Source organism: Pezoporus wallicus, unplaced genomic scaffold, assembly GCF_028554395.1.
Source record: "Pezoporus wallicus isolate ANWC-B61680 ecotype Strahan unplaced genomic scaffold, APGP_CSIRO_Pwel_v1 contig_9789, whole genome shotgun sequence".
Lineage (NCBI taxonomy): Eukaryota > Metazoa > Chordata > Aves > Psittaciformes > Psittacidae > Pezoporus > Pezoporus wallicus.
Window position 1 is genome coordinate 532,769 of NW_026640314.1, and position 25,979 is coordinate 558,747.

At 41.0% G+C, this 25,979-nt stretch overlaps 2 protein-coding genes across 14 annotated transcripts; one reads left to right on the plus strand and one right to left on the minus strand.

The window, feature by feature from the left end:
* HNRNPA2B1 (heterogeneous nuclear ribonucleoprotein A2/B1) lies at positions 1–14,792 on the minus strand. Of its 7 annotated transcripts, XR_008973366.1 has the most exons (12): positions 14,517–14,624; positions 8,743–8,853; positions 7,664–7,810; positions 6,080–6,290; positions 5,680–5,781; positions 5,502–5,591; positions 4,916–4,978; positions 4,354–4,473; positions 3,967–4,089; positions 2,871–2,953; positions 1,419–1,549; positions 1–587 (listed from the first exon to the last, which is right to left on the minus strand). XR_008973366.1 is itself a non-coding variant. In XM_057418343.1 (11 exons), exons 1-10 carry the CDS (start codon positions 14,607–14,609, stop codon positions 2,892–2,894), a joined length of 1,122 nt encoding a protein of 373 aa, XP_057274326.1. In that variant the 5' UTR covers positions 14,610–14,624; the 3' UTR covers positions 1–587; positions 2,871–2,891. The 7 variants fall into 7 exon arrangements, 6 of the variants coding, with proteins under 6 accessions (XP_057274326.1, XP_057274331.1, XP_057274327.1 ...); XM_057418343.1 differs by lacking the exon at positions 1,419–1,549; XM_057418348.1 differs by lacking the exons at positions 1–587; positions 1,419–1,549 and adding an exon at positions 2,233–2,716 and having other exon boundaries at positions 14,517–14,792.
* On the plus strand, positions 12,207–25,159 carry CBX3 (chromobox 3). 7 transcript variants are annotated; one of them, XM_057418351.1, is made up of 7 exons: positions 14,456–14,539; positions 16,245–16,295; positions 18,084–18,209; positions 20,062–20,204; positions 21,619–21,784; positions 22,904–22,998; positions 24,515–25,159. In XM_057418351.1, exons 3-7 carry the CDS (start codon positions 18,168–18,170, stop codon positions 24,639–24,641), a joined length of 573 nt encoding a protein of 190 aa, XP_057274334.1. In that variant the 5' UTR covers positions 14,456–14,539; positions 16,245–16,295; positions 18,084–18,167; the 3' UTR covers positions 24,642–25,159. The 7 variants fall into 7 exon arrangements, with proteins under 7 accessions (XP_057274339.1, XP_057274336.1, XP_057274340.1 ...); XM_057418353.1 differs by lacking the exons at positions 14,456–14,539; positions 18,084–18,209 and adding an exon at positions 13,410–13,627; XM_057418352.1 differs by lacking the exon at positions 18,084–18,209 and having other exon boundaries at positions 14,406–14,539.
* The last annotated feature ends 820 nt before the right edge of the window (positions 25,160–25,979 follow it).

Here is a 25,979-nt window from a genome sequence, read left to right on the forward strand (position 1 = left end):
TTAAAGCAGTTGTGTCCATGAGCAAAAAGATCAATGTTTTTAATCTGTAGCACTGTTTCTCTCACCAGAGAACAGATGGTTATGGTCAGAGATACAAGTTCTGTGAATACACTTGCCAAGCTGATTTTGTTTTAAATCCATCTCAAAATGGAACGTTTCAAATCATGAAAGGGTCTAAAAGCTGCACATAAACATTATTTAATGTTAGACAAACACTAGGTATTATTAAGCATTACACTAGAACTATTTTGGTATAAAAAATACTTTATTTTAAAGCTATGAAAGTTATAAAAATATGTAGTTAAACTTTCTACTCACAGAACGTTTGCTGGTTTAACATTAGTGATTTGTTTCTCCTACCAAACCTGAATTTTATTTGAAAGGTTTACAAGACATTACGACTATAATTTAAAAAACCCAGCATTACAGGGAGCTGTACTAATTGTGATCTTTTACTCATTTAACCTCTAGATTTTTAATGAAGGCAGCAAAAACAACTATTTTCTGATGGTACAGAATTTCTTATTTCTTGAAGCGTTTCTGTGGTTGACCACTTCTTCATTAGTTACCTGCAGCATGGCACCTTCCTGCCAAAGAAAAAAAAAGTGTATCTGAAGATGTTTATCACATATGTCTAAACCAAATTACCAGTAGGGAAACTTCAGCCTTTTTTTTTTGTTTGTTTTTTAAAAGTATAAGCAGTTCACTGGTGTGTCTAACACAAAGGAACAGGACTTTCTTTTTATTTGCCGAGTCCACGTTCTTCAGTAGAAAGCCTTTTAAAGGCAAAGGAACTTGGAAATTAGGGTGTTTTTTGGTTGCCTTTTGGGGTGGGTTTTGTTGATTTTTATGTAAAACCCAAACATAGCCGAGTACACCACCCTTACTCTGAGTTAACTTGTTATTGGTAGATTTTCATTAATTTGAGGTGCAGACACTCAATGCAGTGAGATTAAGGCTGACTGAATTTGGCACTAAGGTTTATTAGCTGCAAGAACTATAAAAAATGGTGGAAACCTCAACATTCTAGCCGATTCCCAATTTACACAATTACACACTTATGAAATACCACCTGCAGTTTTATTTGAAGTTTTCACTTCCCCTCCTAAAGAACTGCTTATGCAGTTGTTAAAAGAATGGACGACACATTCCTTCACAGAGGCAGTTGTATTCTGTGGTGCAATTTTTTCCTTACACGTAAACAGTCTACAGTTACTTGGGAACCTTCAGGATGAAACATGTTATACAAAATAGATTTCAGTAGACAAACAGACATAACAACACAGATCATTTTCAACAGCAGAACTACCATCACCGCATTACCTGGCAAGCACCATAATGCATAGACTCCCAAGAAAAAATAAAACGTTCCAGGATGCAAAAATAAAGTTGTACAATTTAATTAACTTGTGACCTACCATTTTAACTATCAACACCAGGGATGGAACCCTTGCAAAGCTTTACTAATGGACACTTGCAGGTCTCATTTGTTCAACTGTAGCAGTGTACAGTGGCAGCAGTCTATGCTTGTCCAGGGTTCATATCATAGCTAGATTCCAGTAGGAAAAAAATATGTTAAGTAGCTGAAATTAACAAAAATTTGTTTGTAAAAAATTTAATACAAGAAAACAGGATTCACAAATGTCTTTTCAATTGGTAATCGTTAACTCAATTCATTGCTATGTTAAAACTACATAACAATAATCACTATACTGAAAGAATATACTGTAATACAATATTAGTTTCTCAGTTTTGGAACATTAAGAAAAGAAAAGTAAATAAGATCTTACCTAAAGAAGTTTAACTGAAGCTTAGAACTACTTTGCTCTACACCCTCAGCCTTCGTTGGCATCCTTATAAACTACTGTAGTTAAAACTTTGCAGAAATACAGCGCAGCTTTTTAAGACTGGCTGAACTTAGTGACGTTTTCAAGAGTTCTCTTGTACTAGACCTGTGTCCCTGGAAGAGTACCTCGCTGGGGATATTTCCTTTCCTTGCCATTGAAGAAGCAGCATCTAAAAGATCTAAAAAGGTGTTTCTCCTTGCAGAGATATCCCTTAAGTTATCTAGATACTTTAAACCTGATCATTTACAGACAACATACTTTTTTTTCTGACCAACATTTAATTTTACATGTACAACAATAGCTTTATATTATTTGTGGGACCTTATACTACCCCACTCCTTGCCTTATTTTACAATATCAAAAAAAAATCTAAAATTACACAATATTTCCTTTAGAATTATTTTATTAAATCATAAATGTACAACAGCTTCTTAACTCTACACACGCACTTAAATTTTAAAAGGAAAACGTTATGTCTTATTACACCATGATCCTGGCTAATAGCTTTTCAAAACTTTGAGAAAAATCTTAAAAAAGGTTTCACATGTCACCTGAAACTTACAAATTTAACATTATCAAAGGAATGCTTCTACACTTACAAAGACCACTAGAAAGAAACAACAATTAAAAAGCTAAGAAACTGTCTCAAAGGCATTTTTACAATCCTTCCTCCACAGTAAGGTAATGTTATTAAATAATCCAAATCCATTCACAAAATGGCTCTCTGCATCTGCTCTGGTGTCTTCTGCCATATCACTGCATATTTATGCATGACTGAGATAAGTGTTTCCTTAACAATGTTATTTCGATAACCTGAAGCTGTTCTGTTACCTCTGGGCTCTCATCCTCTCCTATTTATACAGTGAAGCCTGTTTCAACAGAAGTAAAGAGTAAAAAAATAGGTTATGAAATTATTCATCTAACCATTTTTTAAAGGAAAGATAATATGATCCTAAAAAGCTTTTAACTCCTGTAGCTACTCTCAAGAATCACTGCAATTTTAACACTTAGAAACATACTTACCCATAGCATGCTTGCAGAAACTCAGTAACGGCTCCTCCCTCCATATCCACCACTTCCTCCACTGCCCCCGGGACCATAGTTTCCTGCAATTGCACAAAACCAAGAAAGAGAGCAGTTACATCATTTACATTTAGGAACGCTTTTGGTTCTGCATGAAGATTAACATCACTTTATTTCCCAGAGACAGCATTATACAGCAACAGTTTTCAAGTTTTGCTGTCTTCCTCCAAACAGCCTCCAATACCTGCCACAAAAATTACATCCCAAACTCTTGGAAGATTCAACAGTGCCACGTGCAATTTGATGCAGTGTATTGTCTTAAGACTGTGAGGGTTGACGTTATTTGCATGGTAACACCTTACAAATACAGGCTTTTGTGTTTCAGTTTCTGTTTCACAAACTTTGTGCCATATTAAGTAACATTTGGACACCAAAAGTAGAAGGTGTCAGAAGAAGTGATGCTGGTGGGGGGAGGAAAAATCCCAGAAAGTTTAGTAGACATTAACTAGGCTTCCCACAAGTAGTGTGAACTGACAGCAAAGAACACGAGACTTAGCTAAAAATCTTTACAGACTGGAAACTGCAAAACATTTCACTGTTCTGGAAAAAGCTTTTAAATATCTTTAAGCTTTTACATATCTTAAAAAAAAATAGTAGTAATAATTCTTCCCAAGACAAGCTTGTCACAGTGTCAAGAAATTGTAGCCAACTTGCTACAATGAGTACTGCACTCCATCTCTTTTAGAAGTTACCCTATTTTTACATATCAATTTTAGAGTCATAGAATGGTTTGGGTTGGAAGGTACCTTTACAGACCACCTAGTTCCAACCCCTGCCCACCATGGGGAGGAACACCTTCCACTACACCAGGCTGTTCAATGCCCAGTCAACCTGCCCTTAAACGCCTCAAGGGATGTGACACCCACTTCTCTAGGTAACCTCTTCCAGCGTCTTGCTACCCTCACTGTAAAGGATTTCTTCCTTCTACCCTTTCAGTTCAAAACAGTTACCCCTTGAATCTTAGCTTCCACTTCTTGAAAAAGACTAAAAAGCCCACCCACTCTGGTTCCAAGACAGGTCACGACATATACAATACCTCCACCATATGGTCCCCCCATGTTCCTGCTTCCACCAAAATTCCCACTTTTCATTGGACCATAGTTTGAAGGTTGTTGGTTGTAGTTTCCAAAATCATTATAGTTTCCACTTCCATAATTGCCTGTGTTATCAAGACAAAAGTGTAGAAAAATCTAGGTGAGCTAAAACACAAGTCACTCAAAGTTATCTCATCATTAGCATTTTAAATTAAAGTACAAAATCACACATGTCACTAGTATATGCAATGAACCGCTTTTTAACCATTTTATACTATTCAGAAAACAAGAATTTCCTTAAACATTTACACCTCCTACTCACCCACCACCCATCTCAAATGAATCGCACTAATTTACAACCGAGATGTTAGGTCATTTCAAGCCAGTACCTCCTCCATAGTTGTCATAACCACCTCCATAGCCTCCACCCTGGTTGCCATATCCAGGTCCTCCTCCACCATATCCTCCTCTTCCTCCTCCATAACCAGGACTGCCACCGAAGTTGCCACCTATGACAATATAATCCTTTAAAATAAACTTTTCAGTATAGGAGGGCACCAAATTACATAGAATCAGAGGATACTTTTCTGTTTAGACATCTACAGGGGAAGAAAGAGTCAGAATTCTGTAAAGAAATTTCTATGAACACTTTTAAAAAGCAAAACCCACCAGTCAAGACTGCCTAAAAGCTTCAATTAAAAGGCTTAATTAAAAGCCTGACTTTTCCCAGGAAATTTAAGAAAAACTACTGCTCTAAAGAAAAGGGTACAGTTGTTGAAGAAATAACCATACAATTTGCCATATATAGAAGCTTATCATGAGCCAACAGCTGAGTGTGCTTCCTGAAAGCCAACAAAATGGTCTTGTCAACTAATACAGGATTTATACAAATGTTAAGTGAATGTAGAAATATTTCTGATTGGAAAACAACCACCACCACCGTAAACTTACCTCCAGGTCCTCCACCATATCCATTATATCCATCACCAAATCCACGGCCACTTCCATATCCATCTGTTGGAAAAAAAAACCCGGAAGTATTTAAATTCAGCTGTAGCAAACTAACTGAATTCTCAAACCCCTATGACCTTAGGGACAAAACCTCGAAGATTATCAAGCACACGTACACACTCTTGAATTTCGAAGAACAGCTGTTAAATAACACATCCAATCACTGCTTTACATCTTCCATTCTCTTGCATTCGTAAGGTACATAAGTTCTAATTTTGGACATGGCCCTTCCACTGTAAAGGTCAGGCAAGTGCTGCATAGAATTGCAGAGATGAGATCTCGGAATTCCATACTGATTTTTTTAATTTAATTTTGCCTTTAAATAAAATCTTAAAAAAAAAAAAAAATAATTTACTGAATATCCATGTAATTAATCTACATACTCCAGAAGAGGTCTGTAAGTCATTTTTCTCAAACTTCTCCAACTGCTACAGCTACATTTAAACTAAACCACAGTAGCTTAGAAAATTATCCAGAACTGGAAAGACAGTATAAATAAGGAAAAAAAAAAGTGCTACAAACATGCCTGTCTTACCGGCTCCCCCTCTGAAATTGCTGCCAGGCCCCGGACCAAAGTTGCCACCACCTCCACGTGCATCACTAAAACCGAAGTTCCCTGTAAGTTTCAACATTTGTAAGCAGTGAGATCATGGAAAGTGAACACAAACATCAACCACAAACCACTACCCGTTACTTGTACATACCTCCTCTCCCACTCCGAGAATTTTGAACTTCCTGCATTTCCTGTCTAGAGAGAGCTTTCCTTACTTCTGCATTATGGCCATTGATGGTGTGGTACTTCTGCACTGTAAGCACATCAAATAGATATTATCAGCATTTAAGTACTAATCTGGCAACAAGCAAGAATATCAGGCTTCCAAAAATTAAGCTATTTTCAAATTAATCCATACATATTCCAGGTAATTACCCCCCCCCCCCCAACCAACAAAAGAAAAAAAAACAAAAAAAAGCAGCAAACAAAACCCCATACTATTTTTTAAGCAAAGAAGCCAATACTTACTAATTTAGTTTCAGTTTAGCTTAAACCATTACCATGACTGCAAGGATTAATACTATCGAATGAGTGAAATGAAGCTTACTTACACACAATTTTATCAACCGGATCATGGTCATCAAATGTAACAAATCCAAACCCTCTCTTTTTACCAGACTGTCTGTCAGTAATGATTTCAATAGTGTCAATTTTTCCATATTCCTCGAAGTAGTCACGAAGGTGGTGCTCTTCAGTGTCCTCTTTAATACCACCAACGAACAGTTTTTTCACAGTAACATGAGCACCAGGTTTTCCAGATTCCTGTTAGAATTGTTTTACATTATCACAAAGGAAAACAATTTCACAAATCACTATTTTGCCAGGATTTCAGGAATGGAATACTAAACTAAGATTTCCCCCTAGCAATGCATATCCCTGCAACCCTGCCGGGGAAGCTTTCTGAAAAGGAAGTAACATGGGGACATTGAGGTTTTTCCTCCCACACCTTTATGTCAAAGCCTCAAAAGCACTGAGAAGTGCTATAAAATACATGAAAGTCAATAAAAAGCCTTTAAACATAAAGGCACATCAGCTTCCTCTGCCCTTCACCCAACAGCAATGAAACCCACATTCCACTGGTATCCACAGCAAAGGTCCCTCAACCTCAGTGAGCCCACAGCTGTGCATTTTAACCCTTATTCAAAATATGAAGCAATTCCTCACACTCATAGACTACTTTTACCATTTGAGCATGATATCCAAGCTGCTACATCAGTCAAGAATGTCTTGTTCCTACAGCTTAGCAACAGCTTTGTGTGTATGAACAGTATGCATGTATACTGATTACCCCCTTCCAAATGCTAACCAACCCTGCATTCTGCAGGGAACAGAAAGAAAACCAGTAAAGCTAAAACTCTGGCTACCAGTGGTTGCTATTTCCATTTCCCTTGACCTCTTGGACAGCTTATTTAATCCAGTTCATCAGTCCAAATGTATTAATAAACACCTGGGTCCACCCCTGAACTCGTAAACACTCTCAGAGCTTCCACAACACAGTAAGCAGAAATAACCTAGAATCTACACTTGCTCAAGTACCTCTGTGCCACAGTAACCTGGCTGTTTACTGGTTCACTGCATTCCTATGTGCATACCTAATTTGTACCCTGAAGTTTTAAAAATCAGTATGCCTGTGGCTAAACCCAGAATAGTCCTAAGGTGATTTTGTACACCACCACTGAAGAAAGAAGTTTCCCTACTACACACTCTACTTTTAGCTATTTTGGGTTACATACCTTTTAGAAATACCCAAAATGTTGGAATAGAGTCAGAAGTGACTGACAGAAGTTTATTAATTTGAGGTTTAACAACAATAACCATTTCAGACAAGAATTAGTTTGGAATCTGCACAATCCCTGGCATTCAACATTTTTTCACTAACAATACTTTGAGACCCCAGCTGCATCCCTTGCATACACAATTCTACACCCAGAGTAATTTCATTGTAATAATAAACATTTATGTAATAGCGTCATTTAACAGACCAAATATGTGGGAATTAGTGCCCCAACTATGCATTTTAACTAGAAAATTTAAACCCAGGCAATTTCAAACAAGAACAAAGCTTAACTGTCCCACTGATACAGATATTCCTTTTTCAAAGCATGAAAACTATCTGCTTTCAAAGCCACACTTACCTCTCTAGCCACAGCTCTCTTAGGCTCAACCACCCTTCCATCAATTGTGTGAGGTCTTGCAGCCATGGCTGCATCAACTTCAGCCATGGAGGAGAATGTTACAAAACCAAACCCCCTTGATCTTTTGCTTGCAGGATCCCTCATTACCTAAAACCGATGAACACATTTAAACAATTTCTACCTGTCTCATGTTAAGCTTAAAGACTAATATTTGGAGAAAACATGTAAACTTAATTTATATGTTCCTCTATTTGATTTCAAAACGATTATAATAAAGCAGCAGGCTATGCTGAACCACCCATGCTGAACGTACATGAATGGCACTGCTTGGCATCACTGAAATTCAAACCACTCTTGTCCTCCATGACTACCTGTAACTCCAAAATGCTCCTCTATCATGTCACATTCATTTATATTTATGTTTGTTTTCACAAAAAAATCAAACACAGTTTCTTTAAGATTTCTGAAGACCACAGACTTTATGATGTATTTACTGTCCCCAAAACAAATACAGTGTGGGAACTTCTGCAAGAGTCACAGTCTCTAGAGGTATTTAAAAGACAAACAGATATGGTCCTTAGGGACATGGTTTAAGGGTGGACTTGGCAATGTCAGGTTAACAGTTGGACTAAGGATCTTAAAGGTTTTTTTTTTTCAACCTAAATGATTCTATGAAAACATCATACATAAAGACACCCTTTTCCAGCTCTGCTGAGGCTGTTTACAGCATCAGCTTCATGCCGAAGGTTACCAATCACACAGATGGAATAGTTCTGTGTAAGCACTTCCTAACGCACTTCAACCAATGACACCCAAGTTAATGTTAAACTGCTGAAGTCCGTGGTTATAGAGATAATCTGAGAGATTTACAGGAAACAGATTGTGAAATCTTCCTAGAGTTCACAAAGGAAAGCCTGAACACAGCTTCAACAGACTGGATTCTTTACTAATCTATCTACTGTACATGCAAGAAATTTCATATTCCGCATTTCCGTTAAGCTACCCAGGAAAAAAAATCCCCACTTCTGCAATTTCTAAACATTCTGTATAAGCTTTGTGCACTAGTATGCCAAACTTACCACACAGTCTGTAAGCTTTCCCCATTGCTCGTAGTAACTCCTCAAGCTTTCCTCTGTTGTTTCAAAGCTTAAGCCGCCAATGAACAGTTTGCGGAACTGCTCCTTTTCCCTCTACAGAAAAGAAGATTACATTAATGTAATTAACAATAGGCCCTCTGCACCAGCATAATTAAGACACTAAGATATGTCATGTCAAAAACCATCATCAACGTCATTTTTCAAAACCGGGCATGGCTTTTCTAGTGTTCTACCATTATTCAAGAAATGACGCAATTATTCAATGATATGGGTCCACTTTTACCAAACAGATTTTAGTAATGTATTGTTTCCATCTCTCCCTTGAAATATCAGAACAAGGAGACATAACTGAAGACTTCCAGAATATTCCTATAAAAATCTTGAGGAAATGCTTTTTAAAGAAAAACAAAACTGAAAGTTCTCATTACAGATAACCATGTGGAACAGAATTGTACAGTATGAATGAATTTGTGTTATCTATAAAAACCCCTAACATTCTGGCTCAAGTTGTTGTAGATGAATACCATTCATACTGCTTACCCAGGGCATTAAAAATAAGGTGTTGCTGGAGCATCTGTAAAATTAACCTGGGATCCTGTACCACTGGAATTAACGGTAAACCTATACAGCCTCAACAGCACCAGTATCAAAACTAAGTGGATTCCCTTTGAAAATACAGATGCAATACATATCTGCATATATGTCCAGTAATATAAATGATGCCTTTAGTAAGACTCTGTTCTATCACCTTTCAGAATTATTATCCTTCCATTTGTTCAGCAGAAGCTTTGGCTGTGATAAGTATGTTATTAAAAAACCCAAGACAAATAATAAGGTATTGCATTTACTACTCTGTATGCTTTATATCAAAGCAGGAAGGACAATCTTCCATCCTCTACAAATTCAAAATACTATTAATACTAACTTTTTTGTACTAAGGAGGCATCATAACTGTAGTTCTCTACACACAACATACATTTTTCAATTTCACATGTCAAATAGCAGTAATTAAAAAAAGTGCACTAGAAGTGTTCCCTTACACAAAATCTAAGATTTCAGAATGTTGTTTGAAAGAATTGTCCTGCTAAGGACAAGATAATGGAAATGCAGTATTACTTCAGCTTTATACTGTTAACTAATTTTAAAAGTTAAGAAAACCGCTTGGGTTTGTTTTCATGTCTTCTTTAGGGTGGTGGTTGTTTTTCAAACCCATACACTGCATAGTCAGCTGTAACTAACAAACACAACACGACCTGAACATTAAGATAAACATTAAAAGGAAACTGGACAACCAATGAAAAACCATGAAATCTGGAAAATAAACTAAATAGTTCACAGTGCACAAATGCTTCAGAAGTATGAAGCCAATCTGTGCATGGACCAAAATGTTTTCTGGAGTTGTGCAGGGCAGGCCTGGTTCTAGATGCATGTAGATGCCAATTACTGAACCCAACACTGAGTAAGGTTTTGCTCAAACAGATCACACTATTACTAGCTTGAAATGCTGCAGTGTGACACATAAGTCAACTAATCAGTTTAAATGTCTCTTAAAAACATTTGACATCTGCTGTTGGATGTAGTAAAGCAGCACAGAAGCTAGTACTGTCATCCCCCACCCCATACATACAGGCAAAATTAGACATGAGAGTTTAAAAGCAGCAAACCCATATTACGTCAAGTTTCCTTCACCTCATCTCTTAAAAGGAGTAAAGGATACTGCATGCCAGACTTGGACTAAGAAGTCCCATGCTGCAAGTTATACTACCATTTATAATTTGAGTAGGCTAGCAGAAAAATAATTTTAAGCAATGATACTGCAAAAAAAAAAAAATCCTGCCTTTAAATTATTTCGTATCTCCTGCTTGAAAATTATTAGGGACTACTTGCTACAAAAGACACTTTTCCCCATATAACTGTTGTGCGTCTAACAAATGCAAGTTTATATTCTTAAAAATTTTGCAAATCAAGCAAGGAAGTAGGCAGGTAGGATTTGTCCAGTTAAGCATTAGTTTTACCGTTGAAAACAGTTATAAACACGTAAATGAAACTCAAGGAAAGAATGGCATCTACTGGCTGAAACAACTGCGTTTTTTTAAAAGGGACAAAACACATACCACACATTACTAATAAACATTAAGCAGGATAGTAACACGCTTTATAGACATTCAAATTACTAGTAACAGCAACTTACCATGTATTATGCAATACATGTCCTACCCAGAACGACATCTAGACACCACACAACAGGACACAGCAATAACCAAATTCACACTACCAGTTCTTCAACTAAAACCACTGCGTGAAAATATTATAAACACGTTGTTCTACTGATACATGCACAGCCTCTGGATGTGGAGAGACTATGCACCTTAAATGTATCAGTTTTAAGCTCTGGTTAGTCTAAGCATTAACCTCCCACCAGGGTCCAGAGAGCTCTGACCATGTGATGTTTAGGCTGAAGCTGTAAAATGCACAACAGAAATTGTAACTTCAGTCCTCCTTAAAATTCTGCTGAAACCCCCTATTTAGTAACACCCCCACCCCCCCCCAGTATAAAAGCTGTAAAAAAAGCCTCAAGATTTGCATAGTACACTCTGTGGCAGGAACAGAATGCAAATGAACTCTGTAGGGTCTTCATTAGCGCTTATTTCAGGCCTTCCTTCGCAGGCTTAAAGCAACACTTGAAAGGGCTTAACAATGTGCAGCCTTTACTGGAAAATCACCATCAGAGCAAGAAAATGTGTCGCGTATAGCAACAATGTGCGCACAAATACTCCAAGCTGACCAGACTTCTGCAGTTAAGAAACCGAGTAACAAAACTGCTTTTGAAAGAAAGACAAGCGAGTAGGATGTCTGAATTACGATGGCGAAGCCTGCCAAAGTAAAGCTAGGTTTACTAGTCCCGAACAGATCCCTCTCTAAGCGTTCCGTCAGCCCCAATTCGTTCGGCAGGGCTTTTTTGATGTAGCGTCCGGGCTCTCTCCCTTCCCCCGCCTATCGTTATCACGAGTGAAGAGGTGACCGTGCCGGCTCCGCCATGTGGCAGAGACCAGCAGAACAGGGCCCAGCAGCTAGGAGGGGAAAATGGCGCCCAGCAGCAGCCGCCGCCCCCAGGGACAGCGATACGGCGAAGTTAACAACTTTTGGAAAGATCAAAGCCCAATTGATAAAAAAACAAACAAAAAGCCGCCCACAAACAAACCAACCCACCCCAAAGTAAACAAAAAAGGCCCCCTGGAACCTCGAACCGAACGGCAACCAAGCGCTGCGAGCCGCTTCTAGCGTGCATCTAGGAATGCACGGAACCAGGAAAAAGGCTTTTTTCGCCCCCCCTACACGACACGACCGCAGCTGCTGCCGCGGCCCGCCCCGCCTTACTACCTTTCCCGACACCGGAGCCATCCTCACAGCCTCACGCGCCGACGGACCTCAGAGCCGCCATTTTACCCCTCCCCCTCGCCACCGCCATTACTAGCAGCGCCACCCCGGCAGCCCAGCTCCTCGCAGGGAAAAAGCGACCCCCAGATCGCGCACTGACTTACCCTAGAAGAGCTGCGGCCCCCTCCTCCAGCGGCACCTTAACGGCAGATCGGCTAACGGGTACGTTAAGCGGTTTAAAAACTCGCCCCCAGCGGCTACCGCCTCCTCTCTCGCCTGCGTTACTAGCCCCAACCTCCGCTTCCAGAACCTTCCTCCCCGCTTAACGCTACCTCTTCGGAAAGTCATCCAGCCCACTAGCCGCAGCGCGCCGACCGGCAGCCCCCCTTGTACCGACAAGGATTATCCCGCTCTTAACACCCAGGCCCAGAAAAAAAATCACTCCGAACTCAAAACCAAGCGTGCCACCCTTCTTAAAAGCAAACTCTGGATTTATCCCTTTTTTTACGTACCACATTCTTCATGGTTTAGGTATTCCTGCTTGAGAGTACCGTACAACCGGTCAATAATGGCTGCCCTGTTACGTAATTTGAAATTCAGCTCCACGTAGTGCTAGCGCCCTCCTTCTCCAACCAGGGCTCGCGTCCGAGGTTTGAGTTAAAAAAAAAATTTAAAAAGCTTGAATCTGGAGCTTAAATATCTCCAGAGGGGCAGCAGTAACGCCCCTACGTCTTTTTATCACGTAATAAAAACTCATCAACTCCGCTAGTAATGGCTGTCTCCGAAATGAGCCGAAGGAGTCGTCGTCGTCGAGCTTATCCGTTTCGACAGCCGCCGGAAAAAGCCGAAACGGCAATGGAAGCTCACTCGACTCCCTTCGGCAATTTCCGGAACTTGCCGAAGATGACAGAGCAGCAGTCGGAGCCTGCTCGGCAATTTCCGGAGAATCAGACGCAGCAAGTCCTCGGCTCTCCAGCCCGTTCGGCAATTTCCGGCAACGGAAGAGACTCGCAATACGGGCCGAAGCGACCCCGATCGCGACTGGCACCGTGTCGCTTTTTTTTTTTTCTTTCCGGAAATTGCCGAACGGCCCCGAAAGCTCAAGCCTCGAAGCGCGTGGTTATAATTAGCCGAAGACGGCCTCGTATTGCTCCCCCCCCCCCGTTGCCTTCCCCTTAGTCACCTGTGGTGGTGGCAGGGATCAGGCGAGCGCAGAGTGGAGCGCACCCCCGTGATCTCCCCCGGTCGCTGCCGGCCTAGCCCCTTCCCCCTGGGCAGGAGGAAGTGATAACTACCCATATTTCGGCGCCAGCGCCGCCACACCGCGGGGGCCCGGCAGCCAGACTTCGCCGCAGCCTGCTCCGCTCTACCCGCACCGCCGACGCCGGGCGCGCCGCCCGCTTCGGCAATCCGTTCTTCCTTCCTTTCTCCCTCCCCTCTCCCTCCCTCTTTTCTCTCTTCGGCGGCCCCGCACGCACCGCGACAAAGGGTGAGTGCTGCCGCCCGGCGCACCAGGGAAATGGCGCTGGAGCGACTCCTTTCTTCCCGCCCCCTCTTCTCCTTCTCCCCCTCCCCCCTCAACTCCCGGGGAAAGCCAGCACGGATCCTCCGCAACCGCAGCGAGGCTTCACCAGCCGACCCCTTTCCCCACTAACGAAGAGCTTCCCAAACTCTCCTCCACCCCGCAGAGCTTTCCGAACCCACTCCCCTGCTCCTCGCTAACGACTAGGCCTCCCCACCGCAACGCGGGAAATGGCCGAGCTCCAATCGTCCCCCCCATCTCCGCCTCAACGAGCTTCAAACACATCCTAGCGCTCCCTACCCATCCTCCCCGCTCCCAGAGCTCGCCGGGGCCACCCTCCCGCCCTGAGGGCCTCGCTCCGCTGCGGGCGGCGCCCGCTCCGGCCCGACGCGCCCTCATGGCGGCGGCCATCATGGCGGCTGCAGTTACCGGTCGCCGTGGGCCCGTTCCCCCCCCCCACCTTACCCAGTCGCTTTCTCTGTCGCCGCGAGGCATCTTCCTTCTTTTGGACGCCTGACGCGGTCCTGCACTAGCCCCCCGTTGGAGAGACGTCTTGGCCCCCCTCCTGTGCTGGCGGCGACGACGGTACGAGGTTGCAGCTCGCGCGTAGGCGGCGTCGTGCGCTCTGCCCCGTCAGCCGCCGGCGCGCAGTGCTCGGCCAGCCCAGCCCCGCCACCCGCCGCGCCCGCCCTGCGCTGCGCCGCGCCGCCGCTCCCCACCCCCTCCCTCACTCACTCACTCCTTCCCTCCCTTCCTCCCTCCCTCCCCCCACCCCCCGCCTCAACCCCCCTCAGATGTCGCTGTTGCCGCCGCTGCTCAGTGCGCGCAGGGCGAGAGCGAGGAGGAGACGCCAGACCTGAACGGCTGGGCACCATTGAAGTCTGTATCCTTCTCTCTCTCCCTCTTTCTCTCGCTGCAGCCGCCTCCTATCCCCCTCTTCTCTCCCCATCCCCGGCTCCCCTTCCTTCTGCGCCCCAGGGCCTCGCCTGTGGGCCGCCGCGGGTCGATGCGGGCACAGCCCTCCCGCCTTCCTCCCCACCCCGTTAGTACACCGCCGCTTCTTTGGCGGTGGGGGGTAACGGGCGGAGCAGTGCTGCCGGGGGGGCCTCGGCCTCGGCGGTTGCACGGTGGTTGGCGGCCCGCATGGGAGAGAAGGGAGGGAGGGCCCCGGGGCTAGCGGGCTTTACCGCGGGGAAGGAGGGTTGAGCCGGGGGGCGGGGGCAGCGGCACCCGCGCGGCAGCGGCGGCGGACACGCTCGGGAGACAAAGCCAGCCCGCCACCGTCGAGGGGCGGCCCCCGCGGTCGGGCGGCCCCGCTCCGGGAGGTGGCGGCGTGCGCCGGGCTCGGGGAAAACGTGGCGGGGTGGGGGAGGCTGTGTGGAAAGGGGCCCTGGCGGCGGGGGCGCGGCTGCTCGGGGCGAGAGCTGCGGGACCGTTCCCCCGGCCTTCGCCGTGTGGCGGCGGATCGGCCCCGCGCCGCCCGGGGCAGCCCTTTTAGCGCGCCCGCCGCGTCCCCGCCTGCCTCACGTGCGCCCGCCACACGCCCGAGGCGCGGCCTCTCCCGGCAGGCCTCCTCCGCAGGGCTGCTTGTGTTCTGTTGGGGGGTGGCATCATGGCGGGGGAGGGGGGGGGCGGGCGGGAGAGGTGTTATTATTACTATTGTTTCTTTTCCCCTTTTTCCTGCCTTCGAACGGGGACACGGCAAAGCCCCTCTGCACTGGGGCCCTGGCCCCTGGCCTTCACTCCCCTTACGTTCCCCATCGCCTATGGGGCTGCCAAAATCCACCTCCTGTGTCAGGGGAGAATTGGGGGAGGATTGCTGAATCCGGGAGGTTTCCTGGCCTTGCAGGACTCTCCTCTGCCTTGCCCCCCGGCATATGGGGAGTTCTAACAGTTCTATAGTTTGCAGTGGGGAGGGGACAGTACATGACTGAGGAGGTGGCCAGTATGAGAAATGGCATGGAAAAGGGGATGGATTCTATTCAACATCATTTCTGTAGGTTAAATATGTAGTATGTACAGCTTAGCTGAGTTAACATTGCTCTAGGACCTTAACTCTTGCAAGCTTGAGCATCAGAAGGCAACGTTATAGTTGCATTAAGATAAATATTTGCTGTTCGTAAAAATTTACTACTATGTAAGAGTAATGGGTGACTCATTATTAACACCACAGATATGTAGCTGCTCCCCACCAGAAATATACCTAGTATATACCTAGGTATATCTCAATTAACTGCTAGAATCTGAACTCCTATTCCATTGGGTTTAAGGAAATAAGCATCCCTGATGGTCCTCCCCCTTTTCCCTTGAAACATAACTGTGCCTTAGAAGGCCTTGGGGGAAAAAAACCCTTTTTTCAACCGTATATACCACTTTGTCATATCATTTATCCTGGCTAGCATAATGGTGCATTACTGGGTTATGCCAGATGAAGTGGTAACCTACTTTTTGTTCTGGATTCAATCTTTATTAGAAACGTTGTATGCAGTGATTACATGGGGGTTGGAACAAGGACCATGCTTGTATTGGGATGCCTTTCTTTGAGTAATGTAAACTTCCTTTTAATTGTCATGCATTTTTCTAGTAAAAGCTCTGCAAGTCTGCAATAAAAATGGCCTCCAATAAAACTACATTGGTAAGTTCATGCACACCTAAAGTATGTAAGGATTTAATCAACATATTTTTCTTCAGACTTATAACTTGGCATCTCCATTTAAAAGATACATCCACATCTCCCCTCCCCAGCATTGTTCTGACCAAAATTTCAGATCCAGAAAGTAAGGCTACTAAAAAGGACATTGGCTTTAATAAATCTCCCATTTCTGAAGAGATTTGTTGGGAAAAAATATTAAAGGACTGCACTGTTTCATCTGTTTTACAATAGAGAACACTAAGGATTTTATTTTTTTTTTTAGATTCCTTTCAGCACACCATGTACTTCATCATATATGTAGAAAATAATATCCAAATCATGTATTCATTTAATTTCTCCCAGTGTACTTGGGGAAAATCAATTGCCTGAAAAAGGCAAATGAAAAATAACATTATTGGGAAATGATGTGGCGTAGTTAAGATGCCTTTTGAAATGATTTTTAACAAATAACAGTTTCTTTGAATTTCATAGGAGCAGAGATTATCAGATGTCAACCCCTCCTGGACCGTTTTAATGATGCATTCATGGATCTCAAGTCCTGTAAAGCTTTGCTTGACATTAAAATATGGACTTCTAAGGGCAGTTGGTTGCTGGTTGCCATTCAGCTAATAATTATATTGTTTTACGAGAGACAGAACTGAAAACGTAGAGTATGAGATGCATCTGAGGTTGAGGTGGGGAAGTAAGCTGAAATACACATGTACAATTCAAAATTTGGATAGCAAAACAACTGATTCATAGTGCTCTCAAAAGGCCTATACTTAAATTTACTGAAATGATTACTGGTTGACCCAAGTAGAGATACATTAAAAACTTGTATTAACTCCTGGCTTAAAAGTGCAATGGAGTGCTTCCTTTGTACTGCACAATAAGAAACTATTTTAAAAAAATTTTAACCAAGGTCAGTGTCTGAACTTCCTGTTAGTAATTGGTTGTCCAGTTTTCCCTAATTCAAGGAATAGAAGTAGTTAGCCAGCCTGGGGAGGGCATGCCTCAGGGAAAGGAAAGAATCTGTGAATGCAGTATTTTTAATCTTTCGATGTTTACAGAAGAATTTTGCTGCACAGGTCAGGAAAGGCAGTTATGGTTCCCATGGGAACTGTAACTAATTCTGCTTCATTATGTATCTGCATGCAAAACCTAAATGTATTAAGGGATAGCATAGCTCTGGAACTATAATTCCTATTTTTAACCTTCTGTGTGTTAAAACCCTTCACCACAGTGTCACATCAATGTTTTAATCATGCCCCTTAAAGAAAGTGATCAGCCACACACCTGCAACCCTCATATGTGACTTTGGAATGCAGGAAGGGAAATGGGCCATAGAGGATCTGTTCAGTGATCAGATGCTCAAGTAACAGCTTACATGTGACCCTAGAGAAGGAAGCTTCAGGGGGTCTAGTGGCCACTTCAGTCATTATCAGCGAGATTTACATTGGCTTGTATAGTCTCAGAATGTACAGGCTTTTAACAAATGTTCAGTATTTCTGCAGGCTCTGCAATCAAGTATTACTTTAATAGGTTGGAAAGGCTCAAGAGTTCGGAAAGCAGTGCTGATGTACACAAGAGCTAATTGAATCTCTTAAATATTTAAAACAAAAAGCAACATGCTCTCAGTTTTGTTATTTCTTACTGCACTTCAAGAAAAAAATACAGATCCCCATGACATGCATTTTCTCCTGTGGAAGACTCTCTAGATACTTAAGTCTTAGAAAGTAAAAAAAAAAAAATGTTGCTTTGATACAGAAATCCAAAACATTTATCTTTAAGTGACAAGAATTAGTGAAGCCGAAAAGCGTACCAGAAAACAATCTTCCATTGAATCAAAGAATTTTAGTGCAACGGAGAACACAGATGGAGATATTCCCCACTTGTAGCCTGCTTGCCTCATCACCAGTAATTATAATGTTATTACTATGGTATAGTGAGTCTGTCTTGTTTGGTTTTTATTTTTCTCTTTTATTTTTATTTTTTTTTTTTTTGTTCATGTGTTTTCCTCATTTCTGCCTGTTTCTCTTTTTCGCACTTCTGTTTCTGGAACGAAGCTGCCTTCATAGAAGCATTGGACATCTCCATGTTTTAATTTTCTTTCAATATCAGTCTTACATTCTTTTTCCTGTGGAGGCAAAAAAAAAAGCCAGTGTGCTTAAGTTGACACTTTTCAGACATGAATGCTGTGGTCAAAATACACCTGGGATATGCAGGCAGTTAAAATCTTAATTGGAAATACATGCTCTGTTTTAGATAATCTCTCTTCTGTGCTTCAGATCAAAACAAATGTTGCATGAGATATAACCATATACAGAAACTTGCTGTTTGAAAGAGAAATTTGAAACTTTTCCTTCTCCTTGTTGTTTACACCTTCAGTTTCTGCTAACCAGAGTAAAGCTGTTTTGGGGAGTGGGGTGGAAATCAGTTATGAAAAATAAGGGCACAAAGACATGGCTTTGGAAAGAAAGAATTGGCCTTAAATCTTCAGTTTATAAAAAGAACAGGTTTTTTTTTCTAATGTACATATTTTTTATTTTTACCTTTCACCACATCAAGACAAATTCCTACGAAGTGTAAAAACCTGCTTCACAGTATTCTCAAACCAACCTGCTTTCATTCTAGAGAGGATTAGAGAAAGGCCATCATGCAACTAGATGTGCTCTGAGATTTATTTTTTGCTTGTCTGTTTTCTGTTCTATAGGAAGTGCATTAGTGAGGAATTAGTTCTGTCCACTTTGATTTAGGGTGCTGCACGAGTATACGTTTTAGGAGCTTAATCCTGCTCCCATTAGTTTATGGCTGCCACTTTAACAATTTCCTTATAAGGTGCAGTCCAAAATGGTGAGCAAATTGCTTTTGGTCTGCTAGTGCTCCAGAAATGTGATACAACATGATAGGCTTGATCCAAACCTTTTAAGATTGTAAAAAAGGAAATTATTAAATGTGTCCTTCTATTACTATTTAAATGTGCCTTATTAAACTGGGAATGCCTTGAGGATGATGTGGATGTAATATTTTAAGAATATTATTTGAAGTATCAAATGTAAACTTAAAACACTTACAAAGTTGTTTAAGTTAGCAAAATTTCATTTACATGTTTAGTGCTGTACTTAAGTGTAGGTGTCTTTAAATTTTTGCACCTTTGTGACATCTGTTTGAATGTAAGTTGCATTGGTGCGTGGCTGAGAATGAGAAGGGACTGCAGTAATGGAATGCTTCTAGCATGCATCCTGTTAGACAGTGATGGGTTATTGTTGAGTATTTTGTTTATTGTAGTTATACATCATAAACTTTGCTCCCATCAGCTTTTCCTTTTTTTTTTTTTCCTGTTTTATGCATTTCCACAGTTCCCTTACTACTTTACTTCTGTCTTATGCTGTTTCTTGCTCTCTGCCTTTTCACAGGCATAGAGTTAACTTTCAGAAGCTTTATAAATTTTTGAGCATGTAGCACTGAGAGTTTCTTATACTGAAATTTATAAGGGGAGTAGAGGCACTGTGTATGGACAAAAATATTTCACCTTTATAAAACTAGTGTTGGGTATCTCATTAAGCAACTGAAAAAAACCCAAAACATTAACATGTCTTGCTCAGGTTACCTGACCACATGCACTAACGTAAAAGGAGTCTGAGCTTCTGGCTTTAGTGTGAATAAGTACATGATTCTTTGCTGTTTAGTGAGCAAAGTTGGATTTGGCCAGTGAAGTAACTGTGTAAAGCGAAAGAAAGAATAATGTCATTCTGAATTTCTTTTGTAGCACAAAATGGGAAAGAAACAGAATGGCAAAGGTAAAAAAGTTGAAGAGGCAGAGCCTGAGGAATTTGTTGTGGAAAAAGTCCTGGACAGACGTGTTGTAAATGGAAAGGTGGAATACTACTTGAAGTGGAAAGGATTTACAGAGTAAGGCATTACCTGTTATTTTTTTCTGATAGAATGCTAAATATTAACCATTTATTTGAAATAACTATGCAAAGAGGGGATTGGATGATGGTGATACACTTTAAAGAACAAGCAAAGGATGTCCATAAATGCATGTTCAAGTGGGGCAGCCAAGTTAGACTGACAGTTGTTATATATGTAGCAGAATGAATGTTACTTCCAAGTAGGAGACTTTGCAGGGATTTAGACTGTAATCAGTTCTGAAATGATGAATTTGAAGCAGACAGTTTATTATTCATTTTTCTGAACAACTTTCCAATTAGATGAATTTGCATAAGGAATTCTGTGGAATAGTTGCATTCATTAGGCATGCCCAAAAGGTATCTTTTGAGTCGCTTTCACAGGACTTACGGAAGCCCAGGAAAGTCTTTTAAGTGAACTTAAAAATTGATTGTTAAAGCACATAGCTGTGCCTCCTCCATCCCTCCCTTGACACTTTCTGGCAGGCTGCTTTACTATCTGAAAAAAAGGTGATGCACCTATCATTTGAACTTAAGCAGTTATATGCAATGGTATTATTGTTATGTACCTCCCAGAGTGATCACAGTGCAATATCCTGCCTTCTAGTACCTGAAGTTTGTGTAGTGGTAAGAGCAGAAATAGCAAAACACAATGTGTTTAGTATTTGAGGATGTTACTTAAAAAATACAGTTCAGTAACTGAAAATACTTTGTAGGCATCCTGCTTGTGCGGTAGTGCCATGGCAGGATTTGTGCATGAGGACTTCTGAAGAGGTGCTTAGTTGTTGTAGAGAATATTCACGCACTTAAAATTTTAGTTAACAGTATGCATGCTCACTGAAACATTTGCACTGCCCAGCTCTGGACATGGAACCTTTGTTCCCTCCTGTAGTTGACTGAAGGAAGAAGATAGTTCTAGGTACAGCTGAGCTCAGTGCTCAGAGCTTTTTAGCATATTCTTCATGTATAGAAACTTAGACATACGGACGCTGTTTGTGGTGAGTGTTGTGTACATTCTGTTCTCCATAAGTCTTAGTGCTCTATCATATAACTTGTTTGCATGGACACTCTTTAGAGGAACCAGGGAAAGGAGTCAGTTTAAATGTACAGGTAAGTTTTGGTAGAGTGGGTATTGCTTGTTTTAACTCCTATGGTCCTGCTGGATTATAGGAGCTAAGAGACCTGCTTGTTCTGTATCTCCAGTTTAAGAACATAATTTGTCAACAGTAGCAGAGCATACTAATTTCTTTTATGAAATTTAGTACATGAAGGTTACAAAAGATGGCAAGATAAGCATCTTTAGGTTTGAAAAACTTGCCTTACGTAAAGAGAAAATGAATTAACTTGCTTAAGGTGAGCCATTTGGCTAGTTTTATTTCTTTCCATAGTTTTACATAACTGTGTATATGTTTCAGTGCTGACAACACATGGGAACCTGAAGAAAACTTAGATTGTCCAGAGCTAATCGAAGCTTTTCTGAACTCTCAGAAAGCTGGTAAAGAAAAAACAGATGGTGCCAAAAGAAAATCCTTGTCAGATAGCGAGTCTGATGATAGTAAATCAAAGAAGAAGCGTGATGCTGTAAGTATATGTTCATGTGCTAAACTTTTTTTTTTCCTGTGTCTCTTCACTACCCCTCCATCACCACCCCCCAAAAAATCCTATTGTCATTTTGAGAATGAGACCAAACATGGGTTTAAAACTGTAAAAGCCTCACATCTGGAACTGTGGTTTGAAAAGAGTAATCATTCTTGGTTGTTAATGAGACCTTCCAAAAGATGAGTAAAAGATGATTGATTGACATGATTGCTAAAAGTTCTTGTGTTGTCCCATGATGCTTCCTGAATAACTGAAAGTAAGACTGGTTAAAAAGTTATTAATGAATGATATCAAGTGGTTGGTTATATTAGAGCAGAAGGTTCATAAATGGAACAAAGATTAAGTTCTGGTTTTGCTTTCATATTTAGCATACGATTTTGAATAGGGGAGTGGCAAGACTGCAAAATGTGAAGATCAGGCAGTTACTTAGATTAGGACCAGACTTGATAAGAGGAAGTAGAAAGGCTAAGTGAAGAAAGCAAGAGTATTTTAGTTTCTGTATAAAGTCAGTTGCATGGCTTTATCTGGTACAGCAGTGGTCACTGTCTCAAAAGGATATTGTGAACCTAGAGGAACTAATACAGGAAATAGTCATGATATTTCTTGCCACTGATGTGATCTCAGTCAGCCAAGAACAATTGAGATATTCCCCAAGGGTGCAGTTTCACAGTTGGCTTAAGCCATCACAAGCCTGTTGTTTTGCTGAAAATGATGTGTTTTTCCCTCTTGCAGGACTGCATTTCTGCTTTGCCCCTTCTGTTGCTTTTACTGGCCATGTTTGGTTTTTTGTCTACTATAATGGTTTTAGACCAATTGTTTCATCTATTGAGTTTTCAGAAATAAATGCTAGAACATTTCTGTAAAGTCCTTTGTTACTACCTTACATCTGGATGACTCGGCGTGAAGATCAGTCATTGAAAAAGTAGATATAATCTTCAGACAATAATACGTAATTACAGCATTTACAATTATGCAACGCTATTTTTTTTTGTTGTTCTGATACAGACACATATGTATGTAAAAGAATGTGTGTATTTAACACTAATGCCCAAGTAGAATTTCGTCTTAAACGAGATACTGATATTTTAACTTACTCAATAGGTTGATAAACCAAGAGGATTTGCAAGGGGTCTTGATCCTGAGCGGATAATTGGGGCTACAGATAGCAGTGGAGAGCTTATGTTCCTCATGAAATGGTAAGTCTTAGATCCACAGTTCTCCATATTAAGAGAGGACAGGTAGTTGCACTTAGGCTAATTGGGCAACTTTATTTCAGGAGTAAGACAGAGGAACTGGTGGTCTGCTTACTGTCCTTGTATTCTTAGAAAAACAAGGCTTCCTATAATCAGTTAGTACTTAATCACTCTTCCTTCAAAATCCAAAATAACTTTAGTTTCTGTTGGTTCAGTTTTATGGAAGTAGAAATTTAAAAGGTAAATCCTGATAAAATATGGAAAAACTAGCATTTGTATGGAAAAGATGGATCTTGGTAATGGTTTTGCTGAGTGAATGGCAGGGAGGAATCCAGCTTTACACATTCCACTAAGCAGGAGCCAGGTGCTGCATAGCCAGCTGTTTGGCTGTAGTGCCAGCTGTTCTGCATGCAACTAAGTGGAATTGGAAGCAGCTAGTGGAGGAAGCTGAGGATGAGATGAAGAATAAACAATATGGAGGAAAGGTTTATTGTTATGGGCTAGAAATAGGGGAAAGTGATGGAGGGAGTTTGTGTTGTTGGGAGGGTAGGTCAAGACCAGCTTCACTAGCTACAGTGTTGACAGAAAGACTTCCTACCTTGTAAAACAAGTAGAAGAAAATCAGCACTGTTTTTCCAGTGTTGAGAATACAAGAAATTGAATTGACATTTACTGGGGGTTGGATGTCATATGGTAGTGGGATAAGAACAACGATAGCTTTCCACAGCCTTTGAGGAGGGCAGAATTTTCTGAATGGAGTCAAACTGAGTGGTCTCCAGAGAAATTATTTGCCATGTGATGTGCCCGGACTGCTGAAGATTAGTGCTTTGGAAGATTCCGTCTCCCTTCTGTTTTCTTACATCCTCCCTAAATTATACGTGAAACTCAGAAGCAATACAAAATACAGATTATGACAGTGTGGATTTCTGCAGTGATAATTGGCAAAATGAAACAGAAGGATTTAGTTCAGTTGCAGTTTACTAGTTTTTCATAATTGATAGTAGGCAACAAACATAGATATAAATATGTTTTCACAAAACTGACTTGTGAAGGCAACATACACTTCAAAATGGACTCTGAAGCATGTCAGACTGGGAAGTTTATTATCCCAAAACAGCAACAAGAAAAGCAGTGTAAAGTATAGGAAGTGACTTGCATAAAGAGTAAATAGAAATTGAATGCAAGTGCCCCATCTTAAGACTGATGCTAGTGATTTTTAAAAGTCTTACTATGAAGTTGTGATTATACTTTAAAAGAAAAAAATCATCAAAATTGTTTTGTTACATACTGCAATTGGTAACTGTATAAATGGTTCACTTTGAATAGCGTTTTCCTTTAAAACAGAAAAAAAATACAGGAAGGGAAGGAAGATGCAGCTATGAAACCTTACCATTAATGTGGAAATTCTTGGTATACTGAAAACTGATATTCTTTTTAGAACCTATGACCTATCAAAAGCTGCTGTATTTACTTACTTACAATTATGCATTTTCTTAAATCCCACTCTCTTCTACATCAGGAAAGACTCTGATGAGGCAGATCTGGTGCTGGCCAAAGAAGCTAACGTGAAGTGTCCTCAGATCGTAATCGCTTTTTACGAAGAGCGACTAACTTGGCATTCATGCCCAGAAGATGAAGCACAATAATTAGTTGCATTGCTTTTTTATATATATGAATATTAAACCCGGAAATTTGATTTATTAGCAATGTGAGAAACATACATTCTAACAAGAATCAAATTTGATATTTTTTTGAAGTAGTATGTTTTGCATCAACAGCAAGTAAATAAAAGCTTTCTGCGACTTGTTTCATTTATCACAAGAGAGCATTTGATACTACTACTTCCTCCATATTAGGTAAAAGCTTTTATAAAACATTCATAAACTTCCATAGTTATTAAAGAATCATAATGAATGTTTAAACAAACTCACAGATGTTTTTGTAGTCTTCTATACTATTGATGTGCATGTACCTCCTTTACCCAAACCTAGCCCTTTAAAACTGTAGAATCATTCTTTTTAGTATTTGGGATCACCTGGTCTCAAGAAGACCAGGTGAAAACTAACTTTGTAGTAATTTGAATGTTATCAGACTGTATATTGTTTACTTTATTGTAAATACTGGTGAACAGTGGTCAATAAAATAGTTTTATATTCTTCCTTTATACTGATAGGCTGTGACTCTTTTGAAGCGGTATGATATTTCTGAACTTTTGATATGTTAAGCTCTCAATTTGTAATATATTTAACTGTAAATTGGGTTTTTTTGGGGGGTAGATCGATTCATGAATATTGCCCTGTTGCTACTCTGTAGTCACAATACCAGACAAATACCAGGCTTTGGTTCTTTGTATTTTTTTCAGTGAATAATGCCTGAGGCATAGGGTTTTTTTTTCAGTCAGGAAGGGCTTGTGAAGTGAATGTGCTTTGGGTACATGTTTAAGTCAGATAGCAAACATACTGCTGAGTTATGGCTGTTGGTCCATAAGCCTGAGTGGCCTGTGGAGGTATACTGGGAAATATTTAAAGTGTTAACAGTATCGGCTTTGCTTTAATTGAAGTGTTAATATCAGGCTATAGTGTAACTGCCAGTGGTTTTGATGGAATTATTCTTCAGGCAGTAGCCTGAAGAATGCTTGCATAGCTCTGTCTTTAAAAGGGAATATTTTAATGAAGTTACTTAAGTCATATACTTTAAACAAAAGGCTTTGTTTCTGTTTCAGATTGCATTTTAAAATGAGTTCTATAATCAGCTGCTTGGAAAATGCCTTCAGGAAGGCAGAAATAAAGGGTGGGGAGCTCAGGACGGAAGAAGGTTGTCCTTTTCCATTCTTTATCCAGCTGCCATTCCTCTCTTCACTTGTTTTCATTTAAAACACCTTTTTGTGTTTTGACTGCAGTTGTATAGTTTGTCTTTAGTTGTGCCCTCTCCATATGTCAATGGCCAAGCTTGTTTCAGAATTCCCCTTAATCTAAAGTTTTGAC